The 12,567-nt window shown below is 40.3% G+C and overlaps 1 protein-coding gene across 2 annotated transcripts; it reads left to right on the top strand.

Annotated features, from left to right (window-relative positions):
* The first annotated feature begins 252 nt into the window (after window positions 1-252).
* LOC131311988 (uncharacterized) lies at window positions 253-12,006 on the top strand. 2 transcript variants are annotated; one of them, XR_009195676.1, is made up of 7 exons: window positions 253-743; window positions 2,010-3,368; window positions 4,796-4,978; window positions 6,775-7,657; window positions 8,139-10,260; window positions 10,979-11,059; window positions 11,520-12,006. XR_009195676.1 is itself a non-coding variant. In XM_058339668.1 (7 exons), exons 2-6 carry the CDS (start codon window positions 2,126-2,128, stop codon window positions 11,006-11,008), a joined length of 4,461 nt encoding a protein of 1,486 aa, XP_058195651.1. In that variant the 5' UTR covers window positions 253-743; window positions 2,010-2,125; the 3' UTR covers window positions 11,009-11,057; window positions 11,527-12,006. The 2 variants fall into 2 exon arrangements, 1 of the variants encoding a protein (XP_058195651.1); XM_058339668.1 differs by having other exon boundaries at window positions 10,979-11,057; window positions 11,527-12,006.
* The last annotated feature ends 561 nt before the right edge of the window (window positions 12,007-12,567 follow it).

Raw genomic sequence — 12,567 nt, 5'->3', positions numbered from 1 at the left:
TGATTTAGAGAAAAAATTACTCCTACAAATCCAATTTTTGTGAATAAAATGAAAATTTCCTCCCAGTTTATTTTCTTTTCCTTTCTCTCACTTTCTTTTAAGATCCAAACAGAGCTCCACGGGCACCCCGTAACACACCAAGCTTTTACCAGAGGAACTCTTTTACTAGTAGCGCAGGATAGGGTTGTACAAACAAAGTAAAATAGCAAGACACGCGGTGGCAATAGTGCTTCCTTTTCCCTTCTCCCAACTTCTCGTCATTGTTACGCTCGAGTTTCCAAGTGCAGATTCCGAAGAAACAAACAGAAAACACAGAACCGGATCACTCATCAATAGAGGTCTTCTCAATCCATATACCTACTTCTCTCTCTCTCTCTCTCTCTGAACATACACTCAATTTGTAAAGTTTCAACCTTGCGAAGTTTAACGAGCCCTAGGGCTTCCATTCTGATCCCTCAAATTTATTCACTCGGAGAACGTACTCTACATGGTAACTATATATTCACTTGTATACGTATCCTGATTTCTAGGTTTCAATTGTACGTTTTGCTGGGGTTAATTGTTCTATTCCCCCCCTCCCCCCAGAAAATTGAAGGTGTTCTGTTTTTTTTTTTTGGATATAACGTATTCAAAAAGTCTACAAACACAACTGCGTCAGCAGCCGAATTGCTCCTATTGTGTTTTGTTTGAAGCAATGGAGTTAACTGAATAGCGTGTTCATTTCGGAATTCTGCTCCCGTATGGTATGGCCGTATCAATGTGTGTACTGTTTTCGAGGTTTCAGTTGAACGGTTTTTTGATGATTTTGTTGTTCTGATTTTCAGATAAAATTGAAGTTGTAAAAAGTTCTTTATTTTTGTAACTTTTTCGTGATTAGTGTTGATGGAGCTCCGTTTGGAACTTTGATATTTGGACACCTAAGTGAATCCGAATCGATTGCATTCTATTGGAAGAAATGGAGTTTATTTTCTGAATTCTGTTTTTTACGCTTGTGTATGTTTGTAATTCTATGATTCTATCCACTTTGGGTTGTACCTTCATTGTTTGTGGTTGTACCTTCATTGTTTGTGAATGCATTTTGAATGACTGGATTTGGTACGTTGCAGACAGGTATTTGTATGTTTTAGAGCATTCATGTGGCTCAGGTGGGAACAAGGGGTTGGTTATTTGTATTTGTCGAGCAATCATATATATTGTGTATTGTGTAAGTATGGGATGGCGAGTTAGGGTTAAACATTGTGGAATTGCTTGTTGTAGTAGCATGACTTCGTTAGCAGGCATAGGTTTATTTGTTTTCCATTACTTTTTGTGTCAATCTTTGGCACATTTTGTGGAGTTCCAAGTGTATGATGGAGAAGTTTAGAGTGAAGCTCATTTTATTGTGCAATTTAAATGCGAGTCGATTTGATTTTAGATGAACTCGTGAGCTGCTGCAAGGGGAATAGAAGTATCTGAGAGAATATGTTGAGGCAGGATATGAACAAAATCTTTGTTTGCTATGATTTAGGAGCACATAAAAGTATACCTTTTTCACATCGTTGACTTAATGAGAAATGGGTTTAAATAGCTGCATCAGTGGAGAAGACTTCATGTTGTCTACATCAGGGATTTCCTCAAGTTTTGGTTTCAGCACGGTAGTAATATGTATATGTTGACGTTCCCCGATCTCACATGTTAATTTATGTTTAGATAAATTCCCTACAGTTTGGGTTTTAGCTTTAAGATGAGGAAAATACAAAAAATTTCCTGACGTCCGAATTTCGCTCTAAGTTAACCACAGCCATATGGGTGATAGTTAAGGATCAAAAAATTTGTTGAAGATGTGAAAGTAGATGGGAATGTGAGCAAATGTACTGTTGTTATTTTTTCTTTTCATTCAACGTATTGATTAATTTTTCTTTTGATCCTTAACCACTGCCAAGTGGATGGTTGTTAGCAGAAGTCTTAACATAAAGCTGATGGTTTCGGTTTCTGTTTCTGTTTCTGTTTCTGTTTTGGCTTTGTTTCAGACAAGCTCCCGGGACTTTATGGTTTACTAAATATCTTGTGCTAGCAAGGTCCTCGCAGAAAAATTACCGGAGTTTGATCAACACATTATTTAAGTTTTGCTTTTTCAGTCTATGAGATGTATGGTCAGGGTTCCCATGCACCTATGCCTCCATTCCAACAGCGTCCCCTTGCTCCTCCACCGCCTCCTTTGCAACCTACCCTATCGTCCTCACAACCCTCTTCAATACAACAAGGTCCACCTATTCCACATAACGTAGGTTATTCTGGCTCCTTCTTATATCAGCATGCCCCATCACCCCCAGTGCCACCTACTCAAGTCCCAAATAGTGGATTGTTAAATTCAGGTCTTTCTTGCTTGCCGCCACCTCCACCCCTACCCCAGCAAGTCCGTGGAAGCACTTCTGTGCCACATCCATATCCATCTTCTCAGCAGACCTCTCAATGGACCCAGAATACCCATCATATCCTAAGATCTCTCCCTCCTCCTATTAGTCCCTCTCCCTCCTCCTATTTGTCTACACTTCCTTCACAAGGACAAACTCCATATAGAGGTCCAATTCGTCTGCCGCCACCTCCTCCCACTTCTAGTTTCTTCACTGCTGCTCCATTTGGATCTTTTGTGCATTCAGCACATCAGGATTCTAATGTGCCTGTGGGTCCCATGATGCCCCCGCCGCCGCCACCCCCACCCCCCTCTTCTCCTCCACCTCTTCCATCTTCTCCACCGCCACCTACCTCTCCCCTTCGTTCTTTCGGAATCCTTTCGTCTACACCTCTTGCTATGGCTTCTGACTTGTCACACAATTCCGGGTCAGGCCCAATTTCCAATCTTGCTGTCTCTGAAAAGCTGGCTTCCACTACTGTTGATACAGTTGTGGTTACCACAGAAATCAGGGTAGATGGATTTGAGAATGATTACGATAAAAATCCTGAAGGCAGCACAAGCTATCAGGCGGCTTCCATTGAGGAAGAGGATTTATACAATGTGGAAGGTACAAAACTGGATCTTCCTTCACCTCCTCCGAAACCAGCAGAAGAGAAAGTTGGGCAGAAAATTGTTGGTCTATGCCGTGACATTGCAAGGAATGGTCCTAGTTTTGAAGCTGACGCTCGTAAGAAAGAGTGTGGGAATCCAGAGTTCAATTTTTTGTTTGGTGGCGAGCCAGGAAGTGAAGCTGCAATTGCACATGAATATTTTGGATGGATGAAAAACAAATATATTTTGGCACGTAAATTCCAATACGAGGAGAGAAATTCAGATTTAAGGCTGTCAGATAAGGACACTGCAAAACAAACGAATCCTTTGGTGGAGGCAGGATTATCTCATTCAGCTTCTGATTCAGATATGGATATGGAAGGTTAGTGCAACTGGTGATTGCGTTAATCTTCTCTTTATTCAATTGATTCCTATGTCATGTTGATATCTTATATCTATGTTCTCAAAAAAAATTATGTGCATGTGTTCTTTGAAGCTCAGACCCCTTTTTTTGTGCTTTTTCTCCTCCTCCTTGTTGTATTCGTGTACCTATTTCATGGAGCAGTTGTAAGTGGATTGTTTTATGGATTGCATTTTCTGAAGAGGTTGAACATGTCGGGGTTGATGATTTGCTGCTTCTCACATTTATCCATCATGTGTTTATCTGCAGTAAGTATGCAATTGCATTGGATTAGATTTCAACCAGTATACGTTGCATCAGTCTTTTCTTTTCTTCTTTTGGCTAGCATTGTTGTGATTTCTTCTTTATGTTGCTGGTTGCATCATGCGTGGAACATTACGTTTACTCTACTTGCTCAATGGTGATTTTTCAAGTTCTCAAACAATTTTCTTCTAATCTCATTCAATTTCATAACAAAAAGTGAATTGTTTTTTTGGGTACTTTCATACTTGTGATGTTCTGTGTTTTTTTCTTTTGCATTGGCCATAACAAAGATCACATCAGGACAGAAGACTAAAAGTAGAAGAGAATTGGTGGACAAGAAGTCCTTCGAAAAAGGTACTAAAGTAAACAAGACCACTGACTATTTACCACAAACCGCCCTCCAATCTCCAGAGATCAATAAAGGAATCCCATAACAGAGCGGACACAAGATCCTGAAAAGATGTCAAATAGAAAAAAGTTAACTTCTTTAGATAGCTAGTTTCTCTATGCTTTTTAATGTCATTGTGCAGGAAGTTCACCCAATTGCCTTTTGATTTGATACACCTCCTAGAGTTCAAATTATTGTTGTTTATTATTTATTTGTGCATGGTATTTTTGCTATTTTTTTTTCTCTTAGGTGCGGCTCACTTCAACAAGGGCCACCGCCTCGCATTTTGCGCCTCGCACCCAGTCCCCAATAAAAACTCTGGGCCTCAGTGCGCTTCACACTTTAAATAACTAAGAGGCTATGGTTTAATATGTGGGTGGAATTATTTTCTCTTTGCAACTCATATCCTGGTTTGAGTTCACTACGTTATGCTTGTGTTTGTATTCTAAGAAAATACTTTATTGATCCGACATTTATGTTCTTAAATGTATTTAAGGCCATTTCAATTACCTTTGGATGCCTTATTAATATGTAGTTTCTGATTGTGAGTTCCCTTGCATGCCATTTTATGGTTTTGGATTAGATAATAACTGTGGCTTTTAATGATGTTTGAGTTAAAATTCTTGTAGGAGAGGAGCAAATAAAATGACAAACATTTTAACATGTATTGTATACTCTTAAATGAGTTGGGGGTAATCTATATACCATTGGATCCTGAAGCTTTCTCTTCAATTGTTTCTCTGTGGGTGGTCTTTAGATGATATCACCCAGCCAAATGAAGAGCAGCAAGCTTGCAACTCATTTGAAGGTCTAAACAACGAGGCTGTGATAATACCCAAAGAGTTTCCAGGGAAATTACATACACCCCCAAGGGCAATTGAACAGAGTCTTGCTAAGGATGCTATACCAGGGTCCTCAGGACTGACTGATCGAGGAAAAGGTAGCTAAGCATTTCTGCTCTCTTATCTACTCTGCTTCATTTCACTGTAAGCGGTCTCAGGTTGTTGATTTTTATTTATCAGCTCAATGCCATGTTCTTTTCATTCATACATTATGTCTGGACTAATTGTCAAAGGAACTCCTATGCAAACAAACTTCTCCTGAAACTATTTCTACAAGCTGATGTGGTGTGCAGTTATAAAGCGTCAGAATTCGAAATGAGATTTACTGAATTGAGTGATAGGAACAACTCAACTGCCACATCAGTTTGTACACTTAACATTTCGAGAAATGTTCGTTTGTATAGCAGTAGTCATCGTCAAATGTCTCTGTGTCTACTACAGAGACACCAAACATGCTTCAATTCCATCTGTTGGTAACTTCGAGCCTCTAGATCGCCCTTGACGATCGCCGAAAGATTCAACCACATTAGTGATGTTTGTTGTGGTTACCGATAGATCTAAATGAGGTATCTGGACCCTTAACAGCTATTTTGCAGACTTCAGTGCAACAGTGTTGGCAATACCGACCGCTACAGAACAGGACTTAGGGGCGGTGGTTATGAGTTATTTAACATCATCAGCATCCGCTCTAAAACTCAATGATATGCTCGTTTCAATCTTATCTTGTCATATGTTTAGGAATGTTGCAGCATCTTAAAATGTTTTCTGCTTATGCGATATAAAAACCATGATAATTAAGACATAATTTGGAAACTTAAAGGAAATGAAGAACTTCCTGGGATATATGCTAAGCTATTGAGCAATAGTTAAGTTTGGTATTTGTGGGGACAATGTGCAGAGATATCCTACAACTGCAGCATTGTCAAGTCAACAAGTGGCAAGTTCCGAAATGTTTCAAGGACAACAGGAAGACCAAAGTGGATGTGGGGTTAGCTGGCTTGAAAATCATTGAATTATTGGTTCAATTGAAGCTACCTCCAAAGATAAATGGAATTGCTTTACAGGATTCTTTTTAGTGCCCTCAAGTGGTTAGGAAGGAAGAGAGAGAGAGAAGGGGTATATTTTCTAGTCCAGTTAAACACTCCAATTATCTGGTTTCTGACAGCTATCAGTTTTTCCATGCTTTTTCTTTCATCAAAGAAAAAGTAAACACATTCTGATTGTCACTTTTTGTGGCGTGATTAGTTCAATTAGTGGTTTTATTTCAAGTAGTATCACTGTTCGTACTGTGCAGCAGTAGGGATCCTTATTGTAGCATTAAGGTTCTATGTTTTTTGAGGAGTTCTTAATTGAAGATATTACATTATGTCCTTACTGTTTTCGTTCAAGGATCAAGATTGACGTTTAATAGCTGTAGTTTCTCTTGAACGGTAGTTTTTTGTTTTTGAGATGTAACAAAGTGGAGTCATAGTCTAATATGGACTAGATTGTAGTTTGCGTGCAATCACGCGAGCTAGTGCCCAAAAAAAGGATATATGAAATTGTTCGTTTGATGGAAAAAAAAAAAAAAAAACTAATTTCTTACTTTTCTAACTGGAAAAGGGAGACATTCTATTTTAAATATATCCTCTAATTTGTTACGGCTGCCCCCCTTCCCCCCCCCCCCCAGCTTCTGGAGCTTTCAATATGATGGAAACTTTTTGTCTTTCTCTTAGTCCTTCCCTTTTCAGATTGAACTCTAAAGCTAATGTGTGGATTTTTGACGCTTCTCTAGAATATTTGTCGATTTCTTGATTCAGAATGGTCTTGCATTTCTCTTTTGTACACAGTATCCACAATACTGGAACACCTGTGTTTATCTCTCTCGTATTTAATGAGTCTGGACTACCTACAGGTTCCATGCACTTCCCTGATCATGATTTCTTTACCAATAGAAGGTCACTTCCGAAAGTTGATTGCTCTGTCATGAATTCTGCTGGAGCTGCCGAGTGCCCCTCAGACAGCAATTTAGCGAAACTTTCTATTCCTCCCCTAGAAGATTCAAGTCAATGCAATGCGTCAGCAGTTAGTTCTGAGAAAATTCCTGGTGCACTCATCAAAAGTGTGAGCCCTTTCAGACTCCTACAAGACTATTCTTCTGATGATAGTTCAGAAGATGATGTCAAGCCTTGTCTTGAAGATGCCAGCCCCGTACCCGCCTCACCATCAACTACAGTAGGTGGTTCAAATTTGCTAGGGGACCTAAGATCTAACGTACGAGCAGCTATCAGATCCAAGGGTCTCTCAAGTGCTCATATTGCATTTGGGACGTCCTCTGAATCTGTTGTGCCATGTTCTCTCGGCATGCTGTCAAATGCTATGGATTTGTCCCCAGAATCACGAAGGAGTTATACAGATGCTAATATAACATCTATTGCAGCTGTCAAAACTGAAGAACTTGTTGAAAATAATGTCGAGAATCAAGACTCTATTGAAAATGCTGTTTACCCTGAGGCTCTGGAACCGAACAATCCCTTGGATGGTATTCGTGATGTTGCTCCTGAGAGTAAGTCTCTGCATCAGAAGGAAGATGTTAAATATACATCTGCTCTCCCAAAAGTTGACGAGTTTGGGAGATTAGTCAGAAAAGGTGCTAGTGACAGTGACTCAGATGAGCGGTATACTGGAAGGCGTAGTAAGAGAGGGAGAAGTGTGAGCAGAAGCCGATCTCCGCATGATAGGAGGAGGAGGAGGAGGAGTCCACTGAGAAGAAAGGAGAAGCGAAGCTGGTCTCGCAGGTACAATTTATTCAATTAATTAAATTTCAAAGTTCTGTTGTGGTATGTTGTTTTGGTTAGCTAGGGAGTAGGGAAATGAAACGTTTGCAAACATTTTGGAACCATTTCAAGAATGTACCCGAAACATAATGGAAACATCAAAAGAAGTTGGGAATGTGTGAAAATGTCATTGTTGCATATTTCTAATAGCTGCCGAAAGCACTCAATGTTACATTCCGTTTGTATACTTTTGACAGGTTTCGGTGCCTATTGGTATGTGCCTGTATGACCATTGAGATTTCGATGCTCCATGAGTGTTTTGTTTTGGTCTCCTTGGAAACAGTCAAGGTTTTGGCGATTTTGATGGAAAAGAAATGAAAGTTTGTTCCTTGCAATTAATGGATTGTCTATTAGCTTTGGATCGTGGACTGTTCACTTGCTTTTATATGGATATCGTGTAGTCATATTTTTGGAACTTAGTTTTTTGGTGTCGTCGTTTCAGCTGGTCTCCCAAAAAAGAAAGAAGCAGGAGCAAGTCTCCCTCTTATAGGCGTGGGGCTGAATCAAGTGGTGACAAGATGAGAAGAGACAAGGGTCAGCTTCCACAGTGTCTTGACTTTCTTCGAGGAAGGTGCTACCGTGGAGCATTTTGTCGGTATATGCACCATGAATCTGAAAAGACTGATGGTGGGAGACGCTACAGGAGCAAACAGCAGGATGCAGAAGTTCCACCTGTTTCAGGGACTTCTGGTTCCCTTGAAGAGCTTGAGAAATCAGTGGATAGAGAAAAAATATTAGTTCCTGTGCAGCAGTCTGGACAAACTATAGTTTCTGATCAAGAGGATGAATCAGTGGACATCGTGCATGAATCTCAAGATATTAAAGAAGAGACACTGGAACCCACCGCGGAGATTCTTGATGAGGAAAACTGCACTAAAATAGTGGAAACTGTTCATCCGTTGGATGGCTCTCCCTCTTCTCATGTGGTAGCATCTTCACAGGAAAATTTGGTGATTCTACAATCCCAAGCTAATCCCTCTCTTCCAGTGCTTCAGAATGCTTATCACCAATCTGTGGATGTGGGTGACTCTTCTATGTCAGGTTCTTTGCTCATTCAGACGTCATCAACTTTCCAAAATCAGCCTCCAGTTAGTGCACCTCATTTAGATGAAATATCTCCGATTCATTCCTATCCTGGTACAAGTTCTGTTAGCCAACCAGTTGCATACGACAGTTTTTCATCCCAAACTTTGCCTCCAAAGGAGTTACTTCCACCCGTTATTCCATTTCTTCCCTCTCTTTCACAAGGCACAATAACCCCTTCGATGCCACAGCTACCGGGGGAAATAATGCAGCCACCTTCAAACTTTTCCCCCTTTTACCCTCCCATGGAGAACTGTCCTCCCAATCAAGTTCCGTTGCAGAACCAGCGTTCTTATTTTCCTGTTCCACCAAGCTCCTCTTGGCCCCTGCCACCTCCACCAGCATTGCCACCACGGCCGCCATTTGTGGACAATTCAACAGTAACTTCAGCGATTGCCACACAAGGTTATCCTTGGTTACAATTGCAGCCGAATCAGCTCCCTCCAAGGCCTTCCTTACACATGGGAGATTTCAAACTAGATCCTCTACCTATGGTCAACCCAATGAGTCAACCATTCGGTGGCCCTTCATTTGCTCAGGGAAACATATCTCTTCAACATGTTCCTTCGACGAGGGATTCTGCATCTTTTCAAAATTACCCACACTTGCAGCAGCAACGAGCTCTCTATGGACGACCGCAGCCTGGGGCTGATAGTCATTCTGTAAATCTAGGTGATTATGGGAATAATAGTTCTACCATGACAAGGACTACAGATCTTGTTGACAGGAACCAGGTATCTAATCTGTCCGACTTTGGAGGGTCAAGAATTTCAAACCACTACAATCCTTTTGCGTCCACTTTTGACCTGCCACTAACATCCAAATTCAGCTCCAATGTTTTGAAACAAGAAAAAGACAGGCCCTGCCTATTCGATGGTTCTTACAGTTTGAGCCATGTTCGACCTGATGGACCTGGTGACCAGTATGATCCACTTTTTGACAGCATTGAGCCGTCTTCAAACTCATCCAAGAAGTTTGATCGCGATCAGAGGCGTGAAACCACGCTGAGCTGCAGTGGGTCCCACAAGCCAATAGACGTGGAAGAAAACAACAAGCGAAAAGAGGTTGATGCTGTTGCCATAACCACATCTATAAAAAGTGAAAATGATGAATGTGGGGACACGGCAGGTGAAGAAGTGGGTGATGTCGATGACGTGAGTGCAAGCAATCCCCTTGACGAAGGAAATACAGCCGCAGGGGAGATTGAGATTGATCAGATTAAGACACCAGGGAAAAGAAAGAGGAGCAAAGATTCTAGATCGATGAAACATTTCAAAGTAGCCATTGCAAATTTTGTGAAGGGGGAGCTGAAAACATCCTGGCGGCAGGGTAATTTGAGTAAGGAAGCATTTAAGATAATTGTCAAGAAGATTGTTGACAAGGTGTCTGGAGCTATGAAGAGCCATCATGTACCCAAGTCTCAGTCAAAGATAAATCATTACATTGACTCATCGCAGCGGAAACTGTCTAAACTTGTGACGGTAACTTTTTTACTTGCTATTTTGTTTTTATGGTTATATTAATTTTGATTCACGCGCTCTGTGTGATTATGTCCTTGTTCTCAGGGTGAGGAAAACTTCTCACTTTTTTTTTTTTGGTAGGAAAAACTTCTCACATTGATATATAATAGGAAGGAATCCTTCAGGACTGGCTTGTTCTAATCCCAGTGCATGAGATTTACATTGTATTATGGAACTGTGCTTTTGGGGTGAACTATTTTTGAAGTTTTCTATTTGCAAAATTTCTGCATCTATTGTCATTAGGAACTATGCTCCCAATTTAGCCACATGCTTTATTGTAGACAAAGATGCTTAGGTCTCCACAATTAACAAAAGGAGGTGTTCATGTGCTTTAGTTCTTGCATTAATATTTTCAAAAGGAAGGAAAAAGTCGATGCAAGTATTTACTTATAGAGACATATTCTGTTAACTAAAGTGGGTTTGAGTGCAATTTCCTTTAGGAGTTTCTTCCTATAAGTTGTAAGAAAACGAAAAATCAAAATTTCTGAATTTTTTCTTGTGGCGGGTGTTGTTTTTATTTATGGATTTGTCCAACGAAATGTAAAGGTTTCAGATTGTATAAAATTTGGTGGAGAGATTGATGAACTTGTGGCTTACTCGTGAGTTGTAACAATAAACGATGATGCCTGTCTGTATAAATTACTTCTTTAGCACCACCTCTAACGATATTATTCTGCAGGGCTATCTTAATAAGTATGCTAAAGGATAAAATTTGAGGTCTGCTGTTGTTTCAGTCCGTGATGGAAGACAAAGATTCAAGGTAAGTCTCTCTCTCCGCGCACGCATGCAATCCACCACTTGCTTAGATGTATAATGCCTTCTCCCTGGAACGCAGGCACCAAACCCCTTGGGAATTATTTTATGGTGCTTGTTTGATGCAAGGTGTGAAGGAATTGGTTTCAGTATTGGAAATTTAAGCTGGTCTCTTTTGAGGCATAAACTTGGTTGGCTTTTCCTGCCTAGTAGGTGAGACTGAGGAGTATGATTAAGTCAACTAAGTTAGTTTTAGAAGCAACTGAGGTTTGAAGTTGATTTCCTGTGTACTTAAAATAAAACAAAAGTTTCAAAAACAGGATTGCATTTCATTGCCCGTGTCACAGTAAATAGATGGCTCTTCACTCGTTTTCGTTTCAGAGATATTGGTGTGTAAGCATATATATGTTACTAGATATGGTTAATCACTATGGTAAATTTGGGTTAATCGCTATGGTAAATTGGAGCTTTACAGAACTACTTTTGCTGGCGGACTGTGGAAAGCAGAAGCATTTGGTTTTGTGAGGGAATATGAGGATTTGCTGAGCTGCTGAAGTTAGCAGTGATAGTAGACTCATAATGCTGTGGGGCCGCGGCACATTACGATATGATCTTGAAGACGGGAGGAAATTGATTCCAACCTCAGCAAAAATAAAATTCTGAAGATGCTCCACAGTCCAGACCTTGTGTAATTTTATGTGATGCATTTTCGATCAATATGAGTTTTGATAATATCGATTTCAAGGAGAGAGCTTGTCGATTAATTGAATGGGAGGTTGAATCATTAGCAAATCTTTTTCTTGACATTCATGTCTTATGTCCATGTCTCTTATTTATTACTGAGCGCTGATCTCCCCTATTGTAATTATGCAATTTGTTGTCAGGCATTGTTTACTAAACGTACCAAGGAAAATTGAAGGGAAATTTAAGCCATTGAAGCAGAATTTTAGATTCTGATTTTGGATTTTGATGCGTGTATACATATGATTTCACCGCAGCCTCTTAAATTAGAATTGGAGTTGGTGAGTCATATTCTTTTTGTTGCAATAACAGATCGAAGATGCTCACCTAGCAAACAAAAGGAAAAGAGGCAATCGGATTACAATATCTGGTGGACTGTAGGTGATTTACTTTAACTCGGGATATTATTGCCAAGCCCCCTGCCTCTTTTTTGCCCAATATAACCTGCTCTGACTCAGTTCGTTGGACCTTGCATCCTAGTGGACCCTTTTCTATTAAATTTGCTTGGCAAGCTCCTAGTTAAAGCTCCTTAAGTTCCCTGGAACGATGTCGTTGGGCTATAATTGAATGGATGGCTGTCGTGGGGAGGTTGTCTTCCAAAGATAGGCCTCTCATGTGGGGGGGATAGCTACTGATGATGCTTATGTGTTGTGTGGTTTGGCTCAAGAGCAACACCAGCATTTATCTTTTAGATGCTCATACTCTGCTCAGGTTTGGACTCATTTTCTGCAGCAAAATGATACGGCCAGGCCTGCCCTTTCTCTTCTTCAAAAT

The sequence above is a fragment of the Rhododendron vialii genome, chromosome 12a, assembly GCF_030253575.1.
Source record: "Rhododendron vialii isolate Sample 1 chromosome 12a, ASM3025357v1".
Lineage (NCBI taxonomy): Eukaryota > Viridiplantae > Streptophyta > Magnoliopsida > Ericales > Ericaceae > Rhododendron > Rhododendron vialii.
This window is presented reverse-complemented; position numbering and strand designations above follow the sequence as displayed.

Coding starts and splice junctions, on each gene's coding strand:
- LOC131311988 (XM_058339668.1), top strand. CDS start 2,126: ATGTATGGTCAGGGTTCCCATGCACCTATGCCTCCATTCCAACAGCGT. Junction 3,369..4,795: donor TTCAGATATGGATATGGAAG/GTTAGTGCAACT, acceptor GGTGGTCTTTAG/ATGATATCACCCAGCCAAAT. Junction 10,261..10,978: donor AACTGTCTAAACTTGTGACG/GTAACTTTTTTA, acceptor ATTATTCTGCAG/GGCTATCTTAATAAGTATGC.